Here is a 24783-nt window from a genome sequence, read left to right on the forward strand (position 1 = left end):
ATGATCAAACCCCCACCGTCTACTTCCTTCATGTTATCCAGCAGACCAAAATACGAGTCAGATTCTCCAGATTACCCATTCACATCCATTAAACCTGTCAAAGTATATCCCACTTTCAACAGATTAATATTCAGCCACAGTCCCCGACACCTCCAATCAACCTCGAAGCAGGTATACCCATACAGCCAGACAAGAAACGCCCCCCAAAATCAAGGTCCAACACCAACCGTCAAATCTCGTTTGGATAATTTCCAATCGAAACTCCATCGCTCCGCTCACCATGTTGTGGCTTCCGGCGACCGATATTACATGTTCCAGATGGCCGGGTCTTATGGACAGTGCGTGAGAGCCCATGATCTCATCGTCCCACCCCCGCTGGACCTGCAGGTCTGCAGGATTCTAAACATTCAAAAAGAATGATGCAAGTGGCCCTAAGGTTGGGTTGGAAAAGTGGGAATAAACAGAGAAAATAAAAAAAAGTCATAGATGTGAAACGTAGTGACCGATCGAGATATTAATGTATTGAGGAAAATTGGAGATCGCTTGGCGGTCGGTTGTACTGTAGTCATCCCAAATCTAGTAGGAGTAGTAAGAGCTAGACTTCGGATCGGGTACGTTATTAAGGTGCGCTCTCGATGCCTGGCTAGCTTGAATCCTGTGTGACCTAGAATCTACGATGGGATTTTGTGGCTACGGTACGGTGCTTTCAAGTAGCAGATAGCGTATAATGTATAGATAGGTGACTATGCACTCGTGTACATTGTTTTGCGACTGCGAAGATTGACCTAAAGGAGGGAGTGAAAAAAACGTCCCATAGAGATGAAATTACCAAGGCAAGATGGATTCAGTTCACACAATCGCAGGAGTAAACTTTCGGGAGCGGAAATTGACAGGGCCTTGGACACGGGACACACACGGAAAGTGGCACTGGGCAGCTGGATCAGGTGAAGAAGAGGGTCATTTCAGGGTCGGATCCATTCAGCCGATTGATTATCTCATCAATGCATCAGATCATCTTTCCAATAGAATGCAGGACAGTACCATGTATGAGGATCTGTATGATTCGGAGAAAAAGCATGGTTATCGAAGCAGCAAAAAAAAGGGGGGGGGAGTCACCGTTGACGTTTACAATCGACTTTGTTGGCAGTCGGAAAAAACATGCGGTGGAGTATCAGCCGCACCCTTGCCACAGGTCCTGCATTGATCGTTGATACTGCGGGAGGCAATCGACAGACCTTACGCTGCTCTACCGTAGGTGCAGCCGGATGGAAGCTGAGGGTGGAGAAACCTCTGCATGATTGAATACATACAGTATAGGCATTTTCATGCAGCCTTTCCCCCGCGGCCATGCAAGGAGCGCAATCGATTATTGATTTGAATTGTAAGCAGTTGTACATCCTGTACCCGCATCCTACGTCATGGCTCTTGCCAGGCTCAACAAGAAGATCATGAATTGGAGTTGTTGATTTTGTGTGAGAGTTTGATATCAGTCTGGTTGCTTGCCGTTCGGCTCCATTGAACGGAACTTCGTTCGCTAGTGTTTTGGGAGCAGACAATTTCCCGACTTTGTCTTTCCCCCCACCGGTGCGCCCGTTGGGAACGGAGTTAGGTGCCCAGGTAGGCAGCTCGAAAGCTTAAGCCACACAGTCCTTTCCACGGAACGAGGATGCAATGTCCGCGATCCGTCGTTTGCCCTCCGGGAACTGGCGTCAAAAGTACTGCAGAGAAATCCCCCGTAATCTCCTTGACTTGCACCCGCTTCTCGGTTACACAAGACTTAGTCTAGATTTGTTACATGTCCGGACCCTCGGTATAACTAGAACCCCCAAAGACGGAAGCTAGAAGCGCTAGTGCGAGATGGACGGTCAATTGAGTTCATGGAATTGGAATGGACAAGGCCGGCTTTGAACCTCTCGATAGGGCCCAGCGGGCCAGAGAAGCTTACAGTCCATAGTTCGATGGTACCTCTGCCCATCCGCTCCAGCAGGTCCAGGCCCCATGTCCATGGAGCCGCCAGACTTGGGGCTCCAGGGCTCTTGTGCCGATTTCTCGGTCGATTTGTCTTGTCTGCAACTGAACGTCTGAAGACAGTTGGTCCCCAGACGGACGAGAAACACCCCACTAATTTCAGCCACGGTCAAGATCGTTCTGTTTCGTCTGGATCGCTTCATGGTCGCCCCGCGGGGGGGCATGACAGCCGAGTTCGTTCTCGCTGAATCATCGGTCACTCATCGCCGTATAGTTATGGACTCATGGAGAAGTCAACCCCAACTGAACCTCGCTAGGAACCGCGGCCCATTCGCGGCGGTGGTGGTGGGCTCTCCAGCCTCGGGTCCACATGCCACGAGATAGGCCCGTGATTGTGAAGGGGTCGAGTCCTGCGCTGCAAAGGAACGGAGCAGTACAGACTACAAACCATGCATGATGCGATGACCCCGTGAATCGAGGAGCGGAAGAAAAAAAGAAGGACCATGGTCTACGCTCCAAGCATTTGAACGGTCGATTGCATCGGAATTCTTCACGCAGTGGTCCCCATCCCTCCAAGTTCCACAGGTGCGGGATGTCAGTTTGTCAAAAGTGAGCAATGGAGCATTCATTTCCCGTTCCACTCGTCCTAGTCAATTGAGTGGCCGTTATGACCGTCATTTAGTCCAGTCGATGGGCGATGTGCAGTGAGCAACACTCGGGCAGTACAGTACAGACGTGAGCAGTCAGGACTCCAGACTCTGCGAGTCAGTCGACGGGGAGGGACCGCAGGACAAAGTGAATACGGCCATTGGGTACAGCTCTCCTCACATGACCATGCCTTGCGCAAGGGCGTACCTTGACAGTCGGATTATTGATATGCAATATGCCCCAGACCATTTCAACAACCTCCACATTGGAATTTTCTCCTGTGTGGCACAAGACCACTGACATCACTATCTCTTGCGTTCTCTTCAAGATCGTGAGTCTCATATTTGTGGTTCATAGGGTGCACCCGTCCATGTGTTTCAACGTTGGCGACACATCTCCTTAGGTTTTCCACAGTGATTCACTGGTTGACATGGTTGGCTGTTCCATCACGATACGGTGCCTGGTAATTTGAATACCGCCGCCCCCATTTTCCGCTGATCCCGTCAGGACTGGAGCACCAGAACCACTCAGCCCACACCCATGGAAAGCCTCGCGGGAGAGCCCCCTTGTTGCACCTCATGGGCATTGCAGTGCAAACTGCAGGTGACAGGAGAACCGGGTCAACCTTCAAAGGTATTGACCATACACACGACTCGGTCGCGAGACATGGAATGTACTACGCAGGTTTGAAACTATGCTCACGACTCGCTTAACCTCGTCCTCACACGTAGTTCCAACGTACTACCGAGTCCTGACTCCTCCTATCCCATCATCCGATATGCTCATCGAGTCTCCAAGGGAACACCTGAACGGTGCGCCCGTGGACCGTGGCCCGTCTCACGAAGAGGACGATCTGGAACGCGGAAGATCCAGAACACTTCAATCCATTTAATTTTAATTCTGATTAGTCTGTTTTAGGTCTGGGACAACCCCCTCCCCCCCATTACTTGATTTTTATCTCATTTTGTTTTTCTTTTCTTTTTTTTTCTCTTTCCCCTTCGGTATCGCTTTTCCTCTTTTGGTTTCTTGACACCAGCAGGACTGACTTCCCCAATGAGAAGAGACTGAGAAGAGTAAAGGCTGTCAAGCATTTTGTTCCCCCCCCCAATAAACCCGATTGAAACTGATTCTGATTTTGATAATTTCAGTATAATGGGGCCTAATATTTTAATTACTCTGACCCCCCGTTCGTCACTTTCTTTCCAGTACTGTAGAATGGTCCGTTTCGAGCCCCGTCTTTCCCCCCCCCCCCGTCCGTCCCCGATAGATCCAGTCATCAATACCCAAAACCCAACGCTAAGCGTCACCCTCAACGCTCGGGCGCTTTTTGTTTCCTCATTCCGCGCTTTCGTCTCGGACGCATCGCATTCTTGGACGAGGTTTCTCTCTCTCCTCTCGTCTCGCTCCTCTTCACATTCGTCGCTCCTTTGACCTCCCTTTGGCCCTCGTTGCCCTGTCTCTCTCTCTATCTTAACTAAACCAGGCACTGCCCTTAGCTCAAGGACCGACCACACTCCTTCGACCTTCACCTCGTCGCTCCATCAGTTGTCCTTCCGCCTATCCCATTCCTTTTCGAGTCCTGTTCGGTGTGATCGGTCTAATTTTCTCACCACCCTCCCCGGCATATGCTTGTCATTTGCCGGATTGACGCTCATTCTTCGGCCGACCGAAGCTATCTTGTCGACCAACAATTGGCAGCCATTCTGAAACACAGACACGACACCGGAGGTGCGCCGCAACTGCGCTTTTCAAGTTTCCACCACTGTGCCCTCCCCCTCCGCCGCCCGTCAGGAACAGTGCCGCTGTGAGGTCGTGACATACGGCGCTGCCAACTTCTGCCTGCCATCGTTAAATTTCAGTTGCAATTCTCGGTCATGCCGTTCACCGTCTTCCACTAAAGGCTTTTCAGTGAGTTCGATCTCGCGCACTCGGATGGGACGAGAGATGAAGAGAGAGAAAGAGAGAGAAACAAGAAAAACACTCAAGACTCATAAGACTAACGTGGCGGTGCTGGTTGCGTGAAGCCAATCCACTCAATTGCGCTTACTCGACATCCACTGTGACAGCTGCGGGTTGATCCGCCAAAAAGGGACCCAACTCGCCATCTACACCACCCACAATGCATCGCTTTCGAAAGAACAAGAAGGTCAAGGAGACCTCGGACGAGCTGGAGAAGGTCTCGTCAGCCTCAAGTTCGCCATTCAGCTTGAAGACCTCAAAAAAGAAGGATGATTCGGCGGAGTCTCAATTCGAATTGGACCTGTCGGACGCTCTGCCGTCGTCGGATGATTTTCGCACGAGTTTGCTCATGCCAAAGTTGTCGGCTCGGTTCAGCATGTTGCGAGAACAGGACGATCCGGACACCCTAGTCGGAAAGGCCAGTGACGATAGCGTCCTCTTTCCGAAACGGGCCTCGCGAGCGAACGTCTTTGGGAACAACGCCGGTCTCTTGACGGATATCGATGAGATTTCTTCCAATGATGGCAGTCGCCCTTCCATTGCCCTCGGACGGGCTGACTCGGACGCATCTGCATTCGATGGAGGACATGCGATCGATGATGACCGGTCACAGAGCGGCAGCATGATGAGCCGCGCTCGTCGCACCGAAGGGAACAACCTGTTCGGTGGCCGCCAAAAGGTCTATCGCATTCCGGTTCGATCCCCCGCAGGAACAGAAGCGGAGTCCACCGAGCCCAACCGGGGATTAGGCAAGTTTGTCTACGAGCATGACCTCAACATGTCGGCATTCCAAAAACTGCGGCTCAAGGAGAAAGAAGAGCAGCGGCTTGCGGAACAGAGTGCTCAGGCAGAGGCCGCTCAACAAACAGCGACGCTAGGACTCGAGGACATGGGTTCTCTACCCGCAACTGCTTCTGGTCCTGCCACTGAAGCCTCTGCTTCAACTGTCGCAATGAATGCGGTTGACGAAGCCCCGCCCGCTGCTTCTCAACCGTCGGTGGACTCCGACACCCCAAGCTCAGGAGACACTCGCTCCCCATCTGCCATGTCTAACCCTCGGAACGGATCAGTTCGTTCTCGGCGCTTGTACGGCCAGGGACTCAACCAAACCGCCCAGAACCAGCAATCATCGACTTTGAACCGCTTGGAAAATCTCAGTCGCCAGCGTGGATCGCCCACCCCCGATTCGCTCCCACTGAATCGCAATTTCTCCCGTTCCGCGGGCAGTCTTCGCGATCGCCTCCAGAAGCTGAACACCATTGAAACCACTACGACTCCCTTGCCGGTAAGCCCGCCCTCTTCGACCACATCCATCAAACCGCCTACGATCCCCGAGGATGCGACGACCGACCATCCCTTGCCATCGAGTACCGGCTCTGGAGTTATGCCTCCGCGAATTCCTCCATCAGATGAGGTGGACGAAAAGAATCGCCTCCTGGCAGCAGCCCTGAGTCCTGACGACCACGGAAAGGCGACTGCCATGGGCTTGTTCAACCGTGCTGCCACAGGGTTTGATGAGCAGCAGTTCATGCGCCGCCAATTGCAGATGCACCAAAGCCACAACCCTGCTTTCCCTCCGCAGCGACCACCCCCGATGAACCGCGCTTTGCCGCAGGAACCGACCAGTCGTGCTCGGGGTCTTTCCAAATCTAGCCATCGCTCTCGAGCTGAGTCGGCTTCATCCAATTACAGTAATGGTATCGGTCGATCTCGAGCATCCAGTGTCGAGGCCTCGCCCGGGCGACCTGGCATGACTACATTTTACGCCAACTCAACTGCGAGTAACTCTACCGAGGACGTGGATGATCGCCGCTCATACGAAGTCTCGTCGGTGACCACGATGACTACGGATGCTGGCCACTCGTTGCACCAAACCAGCACTGCTTCAAAGCCTTCATCACCAACCAACGAGCCGCTGGAGACTCTTCCTGAAGTCAGGTACTCTGACTTGAGGGATCTCAAGCCCATTGAGGAGAGCCAAGACGTGAAAGAGCACGTCGCACCTGCCCAGACCGATGCGGCTACTCCTCAGCGGCCAGACTCGCCAACATTTGGACTGAACGGCTTCATCCGTTCTCACCTGCGCCAAGTTAGCGATCAGTCATCCATCTATCCGCCGCCTTCTCCGGGTCTCACACCAAAAGAGTCGGGCTCAACCTATCCTTCGGCAGGTGGTGCTGTCTCCGAAGTGAGTACTCCGGCGACCACGCCCGATGACACACTTTCGGGTCTCAATCAAAGTATCCCGGCAAGCCCAAAGGCTTCCTCACACCACTCTTCCGAGCATACCGCAAACCGCTCCAGCAGCGATTCCTCCAACACCAGCGCTGCGCATGGATCTGAATACATGCACTCAAATACAACGCATTGGAGAGATGAGCTCAACTACGGTCACCGTCGTGGTGCCAGCACCGAGACTCAGAGAGAACGTGAAGAATTCGAAATTGAGCTGGCAGAGCGCCGACGCAAGGTCCAGGAGAAGTTGCGGAGCGTAGCCGAGAGCGAAAGCCGATCCACCAGCCCTGTCCCCGGCAGACAGACCCCCGACATTGGCGGGATCAAGGCTGGTAATGCCTTCTCCATCCTGAAGCACAAGGCCGGCAAACAGGGCATGGGTAAGCCTGACCTCAAGGGCATGATGTACGGCAACAACGCCGGCTCTACCCCCGCCCTCGTATCAGAGGATCAATGGCGCGAAGAAGACCGGCCCGGATTCAACTTTGGCCGTCATTCCAACTTTAGCTCTCCACATGTGGGAGCCGACCGACCAATTCGGTCTCGGGGGCCGACCGTCGGTCGTACTAGTAACGAAGAGTCTCGCGAATCAAGTCGCAGCCGCGGTCCATCCCCGCACAGTGGCTTCCGTTCTCGCTCCGGCTCTGACGCCTCCGGTCGGTCCAAGAGCCGCACTCGCTATCGCGAGCGTGATGACTTGGAGACCGTGGATGAAGCGGCCTGTGCGCCCCACGGCACCTTTGTGATCCCCGACAATTATCGGCCTCCATTGGTACCCAGCTCAACACGTGCCTCGGCCGATGGCGAGTCTTTGACATACAATCGCTCCACCTCCGCCGCATCGGGTCGATACCGCAGCACCAGTCGCTCGGGTGCCTCAAACTTCCAATACGAGCGACCATTCGCGTATCCGCCAACACAGGCTTCCGCCATGATTGGGGCCCCTCCGCGAGCACCCCCTGCTGCCCCTGCATACTCGGCGAATGCCACTCCTCCGCTCGTCGAAGAGCAGTCACCCGCTGTGAATCACTCCGCGACTGTAAGCAGTGCTCATTCTCTGCCTCAGCGAGGACCAGCCACCAATTTGCTACAGAAACGCAGCGTCAACAAGAAGCTCATCTCTGAGCCAACTTTGGTATCGTCCACGTCCAATGTGCCTCTCGTTGGTCTGCCCGTGAGCAGCTCAACCTCCTCCGCTTCTTCGCAGCAAGGAGTCACCCCGCCCCCGCTGCCCCCTATGAACCCTCGACGCCGTCGGGGCACCCAAACTATTCTGAGTGCTTTCAAGTCCGACAAGCATGATTCGCGGGCACCCTCCCCGGCCCCCAGCATGTCCGACGAGCAAAGTTATTTCCCTGATGATGAAAAGCGCCCGCGCTCGCGTAATCGTTTACGCAAATCTACAAGTGAAACTGGCAGCCTCCACGCACGAGCCCGTCAGGAAGCTCCCCCTGTCCCAGTCCCAGCTCTGCCTCAGACCACCCCACCACCAATTCCCGTCAACGGTGGGATGTTCTGAGAAGACTGGTTATCGTTCTCTCTATGCTTTCCTTCATCTATATCTATTCAAGGCTTTTTCCTTGCCCTCTATTTTCCTTGGATCTTCCCGTTCTTCCCTTGCCCTTCACTTTCTTTTTCTTTTCTTCTCTTTTTTTTTACTGTTTTGTCACTCTGGGCTGTCTATCATTTCCTTTCTCCTCATACTCTTTACGACTATATACCACCTGGTGCATTTCTTGAGCGTCTCCGATCTTTCAATACCTATCGTCTTGGTCAATGTTCTTCTGCCTTACTTCAATATCCATGAAACAGTTTAACATGACCCCGGTCCTCTTCGAAGCTCATAGGATTAACATAGAATGCTTTCGACTCTCGTACTGGAATAAGCTGCTGTTCATTCCAAAAGAGATGAGTCAAACCAGTCTCGTAATTCTCAGTTTGTAATTGAAGATTGTTTCGGAAGCGCGAGCAGTAACGTAAGTGCTAACCGGCTGTCTGCATGTGAGATGCGTCTCGTTAGCATGCAGTGCGTGCGGTGAGCTATCGCCAACTATGGGTTGCTTAGGCAGCCAAGCCCTGAGCTCAAATTATCCGGAACTTTGTATCTTCCCCTTCAACTGATTACGAGCAAGCTCGCTCATACTAATGTAGCTGTCGCCTATTATTCTTTTCCCTACTTCTTTTTTCCCATCAAAGCTACAAGTGCACAGAAAGAGTTCTTGCGTTTCATGGGTAAGTGTCTTGGATACTGCACTATGTTGTTCAAATTTCATACATTACGTTAGTATCAAGTTGTACTCTTTTTACTAATTATCTGAATAGAATGGTAAACGTATTGCTAGAAGCCCTTGTATCAGTGATTTTCCCGTACGATTTCTATCAGGCTCATGGAGTGCGTGAGCAAAAGAAATGTTCTTCTTTACAACGGCGTTTTTTTTTGGCTATCCGTCAAGTGGAGTCAAATTAAGGTGAGCACGTGGCAGAGAATAGAATCACGTGATGACACAAGCCCTGGGAGATCGACATGAAGTATAAAATTGAGTACGTCTTTAGTTCTGCAAATTAGCTCGCTTTCGCTTCTGGAAGGTCAGCAAACCAGATTAATCTCTTCATAGAAATTTGATTATATTCATGACTTTGAAATCTCCGGCCTATCATCATATGTAGCGAGAAAGAACTGTTGAATTGTCTAGTGAAAAGACTGAAGCGGGTTAACTGGTCTACTAAGGGTGAAGAATTCATAATGAGATTGTTTCTGCACTGTGTGGCGTTTGAAACTATGTAATCTTTCAATAGTCTTCTGGTCTGTTCCGGCTCCCAATGTAGTATCCAATGGAAAGCTCTTGGCAGTCAACGAGTCGTTGCCTTGGGCGCCGAGAATGCGATGACATCGTCGGGTTACGCGGAATTGGTCTACTTATTCGAGTCGTTTGCTATTCAGAACCCTCTAGACATAGTGTACGCGCCTCAAAAAGGTAACTGGTAAACGAAATTCGACGACATAAGCGATCTCGGTCTCGATATAAAACTGCTGCTTCGTGGCCTCTCCCTGTCTCTCCCTCTTCTCTTCTCCACCACCCTTCTTCCATTTTACCACGCACCTTTATCAATTTTCTTCAAAAACTCTCACTTACAGCTCTGGTTTTTGCTTCAAGATACTATTTGAACAAAAACTCTTTTTTTATTTCTCATCTAACTCGTACTTCTGTACTTGGGCTTTGGATGACATGGCTCCCCTACTTACAGCACGTGCTCGTGCCCGTGCACAGCAAGAGAGGGAAGCCTCACGGCACTGGACTGATAGACTCCCCCCAGACCTTCGAGTGGCCTGGGGCTTCAGCTCTCAGCATCCGACTGAGCAATCACCTCAGCAAAACAATCCCCAAGTCACGCGTTGCCCCACCATCCCACGCTCACCTTTGGTCTCTGACCTTCCCTCTCAGTCTGACTCTTCTTCCTTCACCCACCCTCCTTCATACCCATTTCACAACGAAGCTGCTTCAACAGAGCATCTCGAATATCAGCCAGACAGAATCTTCACTGCTCACACTGCCCATTTACCCCCTTTCCCTGCTCAGTCTTTCTCATTTTCTCTGTCACCCACTGAGCCTTACTCACCCACCCGGTCAAGCCAGCAGCTTTTCTGCTCCAACGAGGAGCCCTCTGGTGAGACTTTTGATAACAACCGATCTCTCCCTCCCCTGGAAAACTGCCCCCCGCTTCCACCGATTTCTTCTATCATTCCTGACTCCAAGAGTCCGCCTCCTCCTTACTGTGAGGCTCGTGAGTTGGAACTTGAACTTGCAAGCGAACTTGTACAGTTCTCAGAGAGTAGTGGAAAGCATCCCCAGTACGTTACAATTCCGCTTGAAGGAGACGAGAAGACTGTTGTTGACTTTGTTGGCTTTCTTCCTAGTCCCAGTCACGTCGAGGTCCCCGCCGAAACCGAAGGCAACGACGCAAACGGCTCAAAACAGAAAGACGTGACGACCGAAGCCTCTGTTGCCTCTGTTGCCTCTGAGGACCCTATCGACCGTTTTCTGGGTCCCGCAGACGAGACTCCCTCTTGGGTTCCTCGACCTTTAGCAAAAGAGGTCGTTGAGCCAGGTATGTTCATCTCACTTCTCAACTCTCAGATGACACTCGCTAATGCGTGTCTTTTCAGATCACATCGTCTCGACTACCGAGATCTCTGCCCCTGAGACCCGTGGTCAGAGTAAGTTGATATCATATCATGCTTCTCACCTTACATCCACTAACCAACATTGCACACAGGCCCTGCCCTTTCTGCGTCGTCTTCTCTTGACGTCGCCGTCCCCTCCCTCGAGCTCCCGAAACGGGTTCGTTGCCGAAGTGCCCGGCAAAGAAAGAAGAACAGAAAGGCGCGCAAGATGGGCAACTCGGTAGTTGCCAACCGGGTCTCCGGCTCCCGCCCCGAGACCCCCGACAAGCCGGACACCGACATTGTCCGCACCCTTTCTCCCGTCGCTTCTCCCGCGGGCCAGGCCACCGCTCCAGAGGGCCGCCGCAACAACAAGAAGAAGAAGCCCAAGCGGACTGGGAAGAAGAAGGATGTACGCAATGCCGAGCCAGTCGGCACAGCCCTTCCCGAGGCATCCACGGAGCCTCAAAGCGCGGTCCTGGCGTCGCCTAGTTTGGAGTCAGGCATCTCTTTGGAGGTGTCTCCTCTTGAGATGGAGAACGTTGGGCCGTGTGTCGTGGATACGGACTCGTGGCGCCGGCACAAGCTGGCTCAGATGGAGGAGAAGGAGGACGAGGAGGCTGGTCAAGAGGCCGCCTTGCTCGAGACCACCACGCCCGATGGTGGTGCTACCGCTCACTCTCGTCAAATGAGTGAGAGCAGTAGCTTTCAAACGCCGATGCAAGGTCAATCGGTGTCCGTTCAGCGCTCGCAGGAAGATGATCACAACGCCGGGTCTGGTCAACCCTTGTTCGACGTCAATGCTGGTGCTTCCTGGGCCCAACCGATCTCTTTGTGCAGCTTCTTGCCTGCCTGTGGCTGCCACAACAACCCAAGCAGTCGCCGCCACACCTGCTGTTGCACTCATGGCGCAGCTGAGTGCTGGTTCTACCCCGTCCCTCCCTTGGTGGTTCCTGATGCCGCCCCCCAACAGTCTGTTGTTCCGGCTGCCTTGCACGAAGAGGCAAGTCGCGTGTCCCAGTCAGCGAGTCCCGAGTCAAGCTTGGGCGAGCCTTCTAGTGAGCCCCTCACCAATCACGAGGGCTCATTCTCTGTCGACGAGGCTTGCTTCAGCCAGAGCTTCAGCCAGGCTGACCTTCAATCACCCAGCCTGTACTTCGACGCTGAGATGATTCACTCCGCGTCCGACGCCGAGACTGCTGCCGAGACCCGAGCTCAGGGCTCTGCCGTCATGGCCAGTGAGAAGTCCATTCATGCCAATCAGGCTGAAACCGCTGGGTCCCTGGCCTTCCAGACCGAGCACGTCAAGTCGCTGTTCGGCAACCCCGAGTTTGCGGACATGCAGCTCCTGTTGAGTCCTGTCTCCCAGTGGGCTCCGGTCGCCTACCCCCTGCACAAGGCGATCATCGCAGCAAGTCCGTTCCTGCACAGCGTGATGGCAGCTCGGAGACACTACCAAGGACCAGTTGACTGTATCCGAGCGCTCACTGGCACCTCATTCTCCTCCTCCGTCGCGTTCGCCATGGCCCTTCGTACCCTGTACGGCCACCCTTTGGTGAACAACGAGACCCTTCGCATGGTGACCTTGCAAGGTCTAGGAATTTCGGAGAGCGAAACCTCGCCTTCTTTCTCGTTGGAGCGCGCAATGGTCGACTTTGCCCTCTGCTACGCTGCTTCCGGTGCTTTCCTTGCCCGCCACGAGATCAACAAACGCGGTATCGATCTGGCCATCAGCCACCTTTCCTGGGAGACTGCCGAGGTAGTTCTCAATTTTGGCATCAATCCAGCCAGCTACATGGTCACCTGTCCTGATGTGTCTTTCACTCCCATGACTTTCGCCGGCTCCTGGTCGTCTTTCCACTATGGCTATCAAGTGCCCACTTTTCCATCTGTTGAAATTGACCACTTCCATGACTTCCGACATGTGCAGGCCAAACGGGCTCAAACAGCCGCATTCCGGTTCATCTCTGGCGCCATCACCCCAAGCTTCAAGCTTTATCATCGCGCCCAGGCACGCTTCACTCCAAATCGCATTCCTGCTTCTCTACACACTCTTCCAAGATCCTTTTGTACCAACTTCCGTCTTGAGGAGATACAATTCGGCAGCATGCCTTCCTACACAGACCTTCGCCCTACCGATCCTGCCATTCTCGTTCCCTCGGCTATGTTGATCACTCTCCCATATCGTGTTCTCCGGGGTCTGACCACCTTTATGAACACTCAAGGCAATCTGACCAACGAGCTTCTTGAGGAAGTGATGGACGTACGCGAAGAACGCCGTTTGCATGCACTGCGCGTGGCCATTCATCGTGGACATTCCCGGGTCCATCCTGATACCTGGGAAGAGCTGGGATACCAGGAGTTTATGAATTACAACGGCTCCTGGGTCAATCGTGAATGGATTGAGCGTCCTGCGCCTGGCCGAGTTCGAGTCGGACATACAGTGCCGTTTGCTCACCTGATGACTCCTCTAAACACAACCGACCATGCGGAACCGACCAGCACAAGCACTGCTGAGGCCGGGGGCAGCAACGACGTCAGAAACACGGCCAACAACGATGGTGAACATATGCGGACCCCTTACCTCCCAAACCAGGAATCTGGCTATTCCTCTTCTTCTTCTCTTCCTTCTGCCACCCCCTCTGCCGATAGCCATCTCACATGGGAGAATGACTCCCCCCTCTGGACCGTCCATACCATCTAACCCTCAGAGATGGTCTCTTTCTCACACCACTTTCACCTCTTTTCTTCCCTTCTCTTTCCTGGGTCTTTCGACTCAAGATCTTGCCAGCGATGAACTGTACGAATAACGAATAAGAAAGGTGGATGGGATGTCTACAAGTCATCATCACCTCCACAGACGATTATGAGACCACGATGAATACGATCAGACGATACGCGGATATGTGGAAAGGGTCTGGCGTTTTACAGGATTTGCTTCTTCTGCTTCTTCTGATTTTTTGATTTTTTCTCTCTCTGATTTTTCATGAACATGTACAATATTATCACAAGTGCACGGGTCTCTGAAGAACCGGTGAATAATCCAGGTTTTTTTGATTGAATCTTGCGCAGAGTCACTTGTAGAGTTTCTCGTAGATATTGTAAGTGAAGAGAGGTCTTTGATGTGTGAAGCCACCATCATATTTACGAGTTTCTCACTTTTGCTCGAAAGATATGCAAGGAGTCTTGATCTAGCGGTTCGCCACGACAAGTCAAGCACAATCGTATATCTCATTCCATTGGTATCATCAATTACACTCATGTTCTCTTGAAACGGCGGTCACGGGCAGTCGCTTTTAGCTTACTGAAGTTATCCCCGACAAGACCGGTCTCTGTCTAAGTATGATAAAATCAAAACAGAAGAAAAAAGCCAAGGGAAATCCAAACGTCCCATTCGTTTTCTTTTCTCCCCCCCCCCCCCCCCCTCTCTGCCTCCAAGTCTAAAAGTCTAGATTTTGCGTTGTATGCAGAGAACTTTACTCCTTGTCGGGGAATCCAAAGGTCTTGCCGAAGGGGGGGAAGACAAGACGCTGGAAGGAGTTGGTGGCGGCCAATTCGTCAATGTACTTTTGAATGGTGGCCATGTCTTCCGAGTCCAGGTGGATCAGGTCCTTGCGGTTGGCCTCGATACGATCGGGGTTGACGGACTTGGCCAGGACAGAGGATCCTCGGGCAACTGTGGTTGGGGAAGAGAAAGAATCAGTCTGAGTTTGGGGAAGCGATTGTGCTGCTGGGGAGTGGAAAAGGAGAGAAAAGGAGGAGGAATGATCATCTTACTGTGCCAGCTCAACAAAATAGAAGCCGGGGAGACACCACGCTTCTCCGAAACCTCGACGATGGGCTTGGCTTTGAACAAGACGTTACCGGTGCTGCCGAGGGGGCTGTACGCGGTGATGTGGATTCCCTTTTGCTTGCAGAAGTCGACAATCTCCTGCTGGGGCAGGGACGGGTGGTTCTCGATCTGGTTGGCGGCGGGGACAACGGTAGCTTGGGGCAGGAGTTCCTCGAGATACTTGACGCTGTAGTTGGAGACGCCGATGGCGCGCACTTTGCCGGAGCCGACAAGTTTCTCCATGCTCTTCCAGGTGGTGACGTGGCTATGGTCGTGGACAATGTCTCGCGAGCCGTCTTCAAGCTTGGGGAACATGGGGTGGTTTCCTGTAAAAGATCCCAAAAAAAGACAGAATAATGTGTCAGAATCGTTTCAATTGCGCTTGGGATCACAGTTTCGGGCGCACCCAAGGGGGAGTGTTGGGGCTTTTAAAAGGGCACAAGGCATTCGCGAAAGGAGGTCAACGTACCATTCGGGTTCATGGCCAAGGGCCAGTGCATCAGATACAAGTCCACATAGTCAAGGCCCAGGTTCTGAAGAGACTCGTCCAATCCCTCCTGGACACGAGCGTGATAGGTGCACCACAGCTTGGTGGTCACAAAGAGGTCCTCGCGCGTGACGATACCCTCGTCAATCGCCTGCTTAATTCCTTGGCCGACCTCGTTCTCATTACCGTAGCACATGGCTCCGTCAATGTGGCGATATCCGACCTTGATGGCGTGGTAGACCGCGCGAGCGACCTCACCGGGGGCGGACTGCCATGTACCCAGGCCCAGCGCGGGGATCTCGGCGCCAGTGTTCAATTTGAAGCGGACGTCTGCGGCAGCCATTTTGTTTTTGGTATGTGTTGGATGGGGAGTCGGGGTATGTTTGAAGGATGGAGCAGGATATCGGAGTAAGAGGAAAAGTGAAGTACGAAGCAGGTCGAGGTAATCGGTCAATGTGTTATGTTTAAGATTCGTGTCAAGAAACAGGCTACGCGGGGCCAAAAGACCCCCACGACTCGGCGCTGGAGAAAAGGACCGTCCGATCTGTCGACCAAAAGGAGGGGCATTCGGTCTTTCTGTTTTTGGCTCGCTCGATATAAAGATACCCCGACCGGCGACCTGACAGGCTACAAGTGGATTGGGTCTCTTCCCCGCGTGGGGGTGAGGGGCACTACACATTCTCTGTGTACTTGACTGTCCCGTGTGACCCTTCATGCTACCGGTACAGACCGAGAACAAGGGACATCTTGGGAAAGTCGGATGGTTTTGTTCCTCAATTGGTATCGCCTCGTATGTCTTCTGTCCTTTTTTTTTTTCTTTTGCGGGTGCAGATGGTGAACGAGAACAGTCGTGGAAGAGACGGTCTCGAGAAATGAGATCAGGCACAAGCACGATGACGCAGGTGCCCCGCATCGTCGGCTCGGTGTGTTTGTACCGACTAGAGTGCTGTGACTGCAGTCTGAACAACGGCATGGCCTTTGAGACGAGTCAAAGGGGCATGGAGAGTGATCATTGCAATGGAGGCTAAACGAGAATTCGATGACTCGGCAGTCACGCTGAGACCGAGTATGGCAACGAGTCCAAATAACGACTACACAGTGCAGAGGCCCTTGGAGGGGACAGTCAACTGGACAGGCGCCATTCGGAGGACGTTCAACCGGAGATCAACCGAGTACCGGCCCACGAGAAGAGTACAGACCACATTCTATAGCCGCCATGATACTCTGGCAAAGGTGTTGACGACGCATGACGTATATTTGAGCCGTGTCGGGAATGAATCAGCCATCGAACGATATCGATATGAGTGTCTGTGAGGAACTCAAGATCGATCCGGAAATGGATTGACGACTCTAGAATCCTCCTAGCTACCAGGATAAATCCTTGATTCCTCAAAAGACGTCCAGGGGCCCATACAGTCACCAAAGTCACGCAGCCGGAAACCGAAATCCAGCGTGAGCCACGTGACACATGACCATGCGGGCTGACTAAGGAGACACCGTCCCGGAAAAAGGTCGTGACTGGAAGTTCTTTTCGATCTGCTCTCCACAAAGGACTGCCACGATCCAATCACTGCCACGCCGGCGTCCATTCTCGCCCCCCTGCAGCCCTGGGACGCCGACGGGGCTAAATCCAGAGATTCTCGGGTCGGATTCTGGAATCCGTGCTGGTCCTGCTGGGAGCTCCACGATGCTGCTCGATGCCTGTCCACACTGCAAATCATGATAGGGTTGTGCTGGGTCCGATCGCAAGAACGCACAATCCGCAGACCACTCCATCAGAGACATGCTGCTCTCCGCATCGGAAATCGAGATGCGGGTTGGCCAGGCGCCTGGTCGGTCGTGGAACCCAGGGCTGAACTGGACGTATATATGGATCAGACGTTTTCGAGGATCTCAAGAAATAATCACTCCAACACACCAATTTTTCATTCCGCCACTGCAGATTGTACCGTGAAGAGAGGATCCTGACAGTGAAACTCCATTGGGCCGTTGTTGGATCATACGAATTGAGTTGAATACGGAAACTCTCGACTGGATTACTTTCGACCACACATCCTCAAACAGCATCTCTCACAATGGCACCCGTCGCTATTGCAGCTGACACACCAGCCGCTCCCATCTTCAACAAGCAACGAGATGGGCAGGCCCTGGAGGAATTGTCTGATGCTATCGACCAAGTCAACGTCCTCAAGAGCACGCTTACGTCACAGCCGGAGAAGGGTCTGTACGACGAGTCCGAGTTCGACAAAGCCAAGGACAAGACCACTTTTCGTCAATATGAGGACGCCTGTGACCGTGTCAAGAATTTCTACAAGGAGCAACACACCAAGCAAAGCGTGGCCTACAACCTCAAGGCTCGCCACGATTTCCACAGTAAGACTCGGGCGGAAATGACCGTCTGGGAGGCCATGGAGAAGCTCAACACCCTCATCGACGAGTCCGACCCCGACACCAGTCTCTCCCAGATCGAACACCTGCTGCAGTCGGCCGAGGCCATTCGCCGCGATGGCAAGCCTCGCTGGATGCAATTGACCGGGCTGATCCACGATCTGGGTAAATTGCTCTTCTTCTTCGATGCGCAGGGGCAGTGGGACGTTGTGGGCGACACTTTCCCCGTTGGTTGTGCCTTTGACGAGCGGATCATCTATGGTCGAGAGTCTTTCCGAGATAACGAGGACTTTGGCCATTCCATCTACGACACCAAGTTTGGCATCTACAGTCCCGGCTGTGGGCTGGACCAGGTCATGCTCTCCTGGGGCCACGATGAATACCTCTATCACATTGCCAAGGAGCAGTCTACGCTCCCCGACGAGGCTCTTGCCATGATTCGCTATCACTCCTTCTACCCCTGGCACAATGCGGGCGCCTACCATGAGCTGATGAATGATCACGACCAAGAGATGCTTCGTGCGGTCAAGGCCTTCAACCCTTATGACCTGTACAGCAAGAGCGACGATGTCCCCAGTGCCGAGGAGTTGAAGCCTTACTACCTGGAACTCATCGATGAGTTCTTCCCCAACAAGGTTGTCCGCTGGTAGAACTCTTTCTCCATCCCGGGCCCTCAAAAAGATGATTTAGACGGTACATTGATGTTCCTCTTCTTTTACGTGTGTCTTGTGTTTTTTTCTTTCATTTATTCTTTTCATCGGTCCTTCCTAGACCAATCGTGATGATTTGACCTGGTTCTGTTTCCCAAGATTCCCATTTGTGCATTCTTTTTTGGGTTGATACGATTTTGATGCATTTGCCTTTTTTTTTTTCTTTTTCTTACTCTCTGATGACTCGACCATTTTTGGGGGAAGCCTCATATCATGCAAGCGCCTGTACATACTTTGACCACCTTTAGTCCTCTCACAAAGAGACTGTTATTCAGAAGCCATTTGATACGATTTCCCCGGATGTGTCTAGAGTCCGACTGAAGACAGAAGCGAAAAGAAGATCAAGCCAAGATCTTGATACCCGTTCTCCAATGTCCATCACATCCGACTCGAGACCTCTGTTTGGTGAGCTAGCAAACCCCCCCCCCCCCCCCCCCCCCCATCTTTCCTTGAAATAGAGTCCTTGCCCAGTCTACCGCCCCCACTGGATCTTCCCAGTTGTCTTACATTTGGCATGAGGTGGAGAGAAGATCCAATGATTCCGAGGCTATACTTGATAGTACAGAATTGTAGACCCAGCCAGGACTACTACCGATTTTAACGAGTCCGAAGTACTAGTGTGAATACTCGTCGTGACTCTAGTGAGTACTGTCCATCAGTTTTCCCCCCTTTGATAACCACCCTCCAAGAAAAAAGAAGAAAAAAAAAACAGAAAGCATCCACTACTACGTCAAAGCTCTCCCCAGGCCTGCAAGACCAACTCCACTCTTTCATTCGAATTCTTCCGAAATGAAGCCGACCGCAGAGCCAGCCCGCACCACCTGCACATTGTACACACACACGAGCGGCATGGAAGAAGAGAAAGAAAAGAAAAAAAAGAAAAGCAAAAAAAAAAAAATTACTTCCCACTGAGTCTCGTCCAGCTGCCAAATTCGGAAGCCAGGGCTCTACACCATAGAATTGACACCGACAGTCACCCTCGAGGACCCTCCCACGAACCCTGCGCGGAAAAGCTGCGGTCCAACATCATACAAAGTGTCGATTCCGTCTCACCTGCCAGAGTGGGTTAGAGGCGAGGCCCAGTCCAACTGTGTCTTTGGAGAGGTGGGCACGGGAGCCTCGTCGATCCTTTTACCTAAAGTACAATCTACGACTCTAGTATGTAGCTGCCTTGTCAAGTGGGTTGCCAAGTGGCCACTGCGTACTTGCTATAGGTGTGCCTTTTCTCCTCTCCCTGTGTCTGCTATTATAGAGTAGACGAGTGGAGGCGTGAACAGAGGGGGGATATGTGGAGATTGGCGAGAACTGGACCCGACCGACCAGGCTGATATGGGTGTTTTTCTTGGTGAGAGGCTCGTCGTTCATGATGAGGCTTCTTCATCAGAGACTTTGAGAATCCTTCTCAATGATCATTGTGTAGTTTTTTTTCCCCTCACCCCGAGGGTATGTATAGATTTCAACCAGTTAGCGTGGAAGCCATGTGTCCAAACTACTGCACTTATTGTATGTATTGTCGATCATCCCCTGAAAAGCTCGCTTGCACATTTGACCAAATGTAAGCTAACCGAAAGGCTATTTCCTTTCTTTTTCTCCTCTGTCTCTGTCTCTCGCTCTCGTTCTCTTGTCCGTGAAGGTTCGCTATAGCTGCTGATGTAATGAAACGCGCCATACACCATCCTTGTAAATCTGACCGTTTGTCCAGCCAGACTGTTCGCATCCATGCTGCATGGGGGAGCGGGGGGTTTTTTTCTTAAAAAGGGGGAGCTAGACCAAGTGAGGCGAAAAGAGCCCGCCTGAGTGTCATCCAGGGGTCCAGGGGGGGAGAGAGGGCAGGGGATAAGCTTCCAATGAGACATCCAGTCTTCAAGACCTTTTGATATTGAGTGCTTCGAGGTTACAGCATGGTAGATCATCTGTCTCATAGAAGGACAGTACATTGCAGTCAGCCAAATTGATGATTGCGTGACCAGACTGTATACTTTGAACCATTTTTCTCCTCGTTAACCCCTCACCATTAGCGCTCGATGAAGAAGAAAGGGTCCGTCCGGATGGTGATGGATTCCATACCACTCCGGCAACTCCCGACTCATTCTCGAGACTTTAAGATAATGCATGGCCGTGCTCTTTATTCATGCCCTTGGAGGTCTCTCTACTCACCGCTGGGGATGACTCCAGTTCTCTCAGCTTTCTGTGTGGCCCATGTTTGCATGTGGATCTGCGCACGAGCCTTTGATGGGCACACGGGTGCAGATTACTGTTGACCTACAATGTCATTGGGAACGGTCCAGTGAGGTTCCACGGGTGCTTTTTTGCCCAGGCCGAGTCTGCAACACTTGGGGTATGGGGGGGGGAATAGAGTGGAAGCCCATCGGCTTAACTTTGTGTCCAAGTACGAAAGGTTGCATTGCAGACTGGATGTAGACACAGTGGGGGGAAGAGAGCTGAGGTACCGGGAGTCTCGTGTATCGAATGATCCTAGGAGTAGGAATTTCTCCCGACTCTGGTACTCTGGTAGGCAGGAACATTTGGCACTCTGATCTGCTGAACTTTTTGAGGAAAAAAAAACTACAAAAATAACAATTCTTGACTGCAATGGTTTAGAGTGTATGTACGAGCGCTCGGGCGCAGGTCCGGGTGACTTTCGAGTTCCGGGGTTCATGTCCAAGTAGTTTGTGTATTAGTTTGTGTATTGAGAGAACCTACACCGAGAGAAAAATTCAAAAGCAGAGAGGCCTCGACTAGGGGGGCAAAGATGGGAGATGCTGGAATTTTCACCCGTCACGTATGAGATCAAAGAAGACTGTTCGACAGTCGGTGCGTGGGTGAAGGGAGTTGGATTGTTGATCCATCTCGTGCTGACGAGGTGTTGGCCTGTGCCAGCACTACGCGAGAGACCCGTCTTGGTGGAAAGATCGTCACAGTGTGAATCGCTTCCAGCGACTTTAATTTCGTCCCGACCGAGTCCTTGCGCTTGACTCTATTGGATCAGCCGAGAAAGCAAGACAATAGAAGAGACCACGACACATATAGACTGACAATTACCAGACCCCTCGAGTATGGGGCGAAACAGATGAACATTTTCTCCGACCCTCAGGCGCGTTGTTCGTCCATCGTGAAGGTTTGCCAGTGTCCGCCCTGTTCCACAGCGGCGGGCCGCGATCCGGTTCGTCGAGGCGATGGATGATGTCAAGACTCCAGATCTTTATTTTTGGGGAGAGTTCCTACTATGGTAATCGGAAGCGCCCCCCCCCCCCCGAGTCATAGTCATGGCACCTCGTTTCCCGTTCAGACTTTTCCTGGACGAGGTTGGCGAAAAAGGAAGCTGGGAGATGTGGAATCCAGCGAAGTTTTGCCGAAATAAAGGAGTGGGAATTCCTGGGAGTCTCTGGCAGGTCGCGGCTGAATCAGAGTATCCTCATCCGTTCACTAGTCTATCATTTGAACTAGTCTAGTTCTCTCTTTTTTATTTTTTTTTTTCTTTTAAAAGAAAGAGGATAATCTACCTCTAGGCGTGCATGACGGTAGATCGTCACTACGCCATCTAATGCAGTACCAATAGGAAATCATATCGTTGCTCCTGAGAATCGATCCCAGGCCGAAGTTATGAACTCTCTTTCCGCGCGGTCCCCCCAAAAGAAAGTGATCATCTGTAAAGTACTGTCAGATCGGAAAGACAGAGAAACTGAAGCGTAAAAATGAATAATCAAACGCAAGAGTCTTTTCGCTGAAACTCAGTCCCCGAAGGGACTTGTCAATAGGTCCCCGTCCTCCACCAGCGCCGGATGTCAAGTGAACCCCAAATCGCTTGTGGAAGGCAACCCAACGGAGCTGAAACGGGTTGCTTTTCTGCCTCGATACATCCTCAGAGCATCGCAGAGTGGGCGTTTGGAAGAAGAGACGGGGTGTGTATCATGAGTACCTTAGATCAGTGAGTCGGCCAGCATTCTTACACCGTGCCATTCTCCGTCAGTTGTGATTCGATATTCGTATGAAAATGTTCTTCCGAGCGCGGTGGTTCTCCTTCCGCCAGACAGCACCTCGACCAGACATGCCCAGACGGGCAAAAAGCCAAATTCTCATGTCTACGTGGATCCCTCCCTTTCCACTTTCCACTCCCTCTCTGATTCCATCCCTCCCACTCTTTTCTGAACGGGGTCCAACTCGGGATTCTGGACCATCTCCACTTCCAACGTCTGGGTCTCCACTCGAGCACTCGGGAGCTGCGTGCACATCCAAATCCTTGGGCCGCCGCGCCCCGTATCTTTGGGGGAGTGGTCTCCTGCGTGGCTTTCCGATGATTACTTTGACCAGTCGACCGTGGCTCGAAGTCTCTTTCACTTGGATTGACGTGACGTTCGGTCTGACTGGTGATCTCGGGCTTCTCACTCACGTCTCTCATCCCCGCCACTCTCTCTCTCTCCCCCCTTTCTTCCTCCTCCTTCATTCACCTCCTCCACCTCCCCAAATGGACTGTTCAATGACAGCTGCCAGACCTGCCACGATGGTCAGGAGATCATGAACTCACAAGCTTGTCGTGTGCATCACAGTCTCAAATCCGTCGAGTCCGTCATAGAAACGTCCCTCTTATCTGCATCTCTATCTGCACTACTTCCAGGTGATGCCGAGATCAGCAATCTAAATGATTACATCGTCCTTCAAGCATACTTCGACACCGACGAATCCACCACATCTCTTTCCTCTCATCGTTCCTGTCCACGTTTCCCCCCCCCCCCCCCCCCCCGGTCACGTCTTCACCTCCCTCGATCGACCTAGGTCGATCAATTCCTCGACAACATGGGTGGTGAAACCGGGCCCGTCGAATTGTCTCGGGCCATGGCCATGGTGATGGCTGGCCTGTTGACCCTCACTTGTTGGAATGTCCTAGAAATCTCCTTCTACATCCTTCACACCTTTCGCCGCTATCGAGGTCTCTACTTTTGGAGCATGGTCATTGCCACGCTCGGCATCCTCTTACACGCAATCACATCTTTTTTACGTTATTTCGCCCTCGCTCCCAGCTTCCCCATGGCTTTTCTCATCTGTCTGGGTTGGTATGCCATGGTCACGGGCCAATCGGTGGTCCTCTATTCTCGACTCCATCTTATCACCACGCACGAAAGCTACCAGCGCTGGGTTCTCGTCATGATTGTGGTCAATGTCTGCATTCTTCACATTCCGACCACCATCCTCTTCATGGGCGCCAATCACGGAGTCACTGACTTTGTTTACCCGTTCAAAATTTACGAACGCATCCAACTCGTTGGGTTTGCCCTCCAAGAAACCATCATCAGTGCCTTGTACGTGTGGGAAACCACCACCTCTTTACGACCCGTTCTCTCCCTCAAGGGCCGCCGGGGCACAAGAGTCATCGCCAATGTCGTCCTGGTCAACGTGATTGCGGTGCTGTTGGATGCCTCGCTCGTGATTATCGAATTCACCCATCACTTTGATGTCCAGACCACTCTCAAGCCCGTGGTCTACAGTATCAAGCTGTTGCTGGAGTTTACCGTCTTGAACAGTCTTCTTGCCGCCATCCATACTCCTCCGGGTTCTTTCCACGATAGCTCTCAGCGTCGACAGGAAGATATCTCTGTCCAAGGCCTCAACAGCGTCCACACCTTTGGACTACAATCCGATCCCTTCCATTATGACCCGGAACGCTTGGCACCCAATGATCGACAAGCCTCATCGAGGGAATCAGTCGCCAAGCCACCGGAAGTGTGGAATCCAGACTCACATCACGCATGAGACTATATCACCCTTGTCCCTGTACATCTCAGCTCTCCCTCCCATGTCCTGACCTTTGCCTTTTTAACTCCCATTGTTTGCCCATCATCTGTCTTGCTCATCTTTTTTAACTGGTGCTTTTCCGTCCTCGATAGATATACCCCTTGCTGCGGTTCTCGTCATGTGTGTGTCTGTGTTTCTTGGCGCGCTCAACTTGTTTATTCCCAAGGCATTTTCATATCTATTATCTTCGCCTTTTTTTCTCCTCAACGTTTCCACTCTCCGGTCCTCTTCCCCTCCCCAAAACAAAAGTCAACAGATTTGATACCCCCGCGCGAAAAAAAAAAGTACATCTTCCACTTCGGATCTTCATGTGTGCCCATTGACAGGCTAGAAAGAGACGGGCGTCTGGTCATTTCATTACAAAAGGTTGACAATAGATCCTTCCGCTTTTGATCCTGAAAAAGGAGCTCCAGCTTCTCGACTGTCAGATACTTGTACTATCACCCTCCACGCTCTTGTCTTGGACTCTTATAAAGTCATAGAAATCAGACGAGGACTTTCTCTATTATTTTGATTCACCTTCTCTCTCTCTCTCTCTCTCTCTCTCTCTCTCTCTCTCTCTCTCTCTCTCTCTCTCTCTCTCTCTCTCTCTCTCTCTGTGTGT

The 24783-nt window shown here is 52.1% G+C and overlaps 4 protein-coding genes across 4 annotated transcripts; 3 read left to right on the plus strand and 1 right to left on the minus strand.

Moving 5' to 3' along the window:
- Nucleotides 1-4735: 4735 nt before the first annotated feature.
- On the plus strand, nt 4736-13676 carry POX_f07914 (uncharacterized protein; the record flags this gene model as incomplete). The annotated part of the gene is made up of 4 exons (XM_050116702.1): nt 4736-8315; nt 10126-10917; nt 10976-11026; nt 11086-13676. The coding sequence occupies 4 exons, from the start codon at nt 4736-4738 to the stop codon at nt 13674-13676; spliced, it is 7014 nt and encodes a 2337-aa protein (XP_049966841.1).
- A 772-nt stretch (nt 13677-14448) lies between these two features.
- On the minus strand, nt 14449-15634 carry POX_f07916 (D-galacturonate reductase; the record flags this gene model as incomplete). Its single annotated transcript, XM_050116703.1, has 3 exons — nt 14449-14648; nt 14750-15130; nt 15274-15634. 3 exons carry the CDS (start codon nt 15632-15634, stop codon nt 14449-14451), a joined length of 942 nt encoding a protein of 313 aa, XP_049966842.1.
- A 1732-nt stretch (nt 15635-17366) lies between these two features.
- On the plus strand, nt 17367-18329 carry POX_f07917 (Inositol oxygenase 1; the record flags this gene model as incomplete). The annotated part of the gene is made up of 1 exon (XM_050116704.1): nt 17367-18329. The coding sequence occupies one exon, from the start codon at nt 17367-17369 to the stop codon at nt 18327-18329; it is 963 nt and encodes a 320-aa protein (XP_049966843.1).
- A 4854-nt stretch (nt 18330-23183) lies between these two features.
- Nucleotides 23184-24137, plus strand: POX_f07918 (uncharacterized protein; the record flags this gene model as incomplete). The annotated part of the gene is made up of 1 exon (XM_050116705.1): nt 23184-24137. The coding sequence occupies one exon, from the start codon at nt 23184-23186 to the stop codon at nt 24135-24137; it is 954 nt and encodes a 317-aa protein (XP_049966844.1).
- Nucleotides 24138-24783: the final 646 nt, after the last annotated feature.

The sequence above is a fragment of the Penicillium oxalicum genome, chromosome VI (assembly GCF_001723175.1).
Source record: "Penicillium oxalicum strain HP7-1 chromosome VI, whole genome shotgun sequence".
In the NCBI taxonomy this organism is placed as follows: Eukaryota; Fungi; Ascomycota; class Eurotiomycetes; order Eurotiales; family Aspergillaceae; genus Penicillium; species Penicillium oxalicum.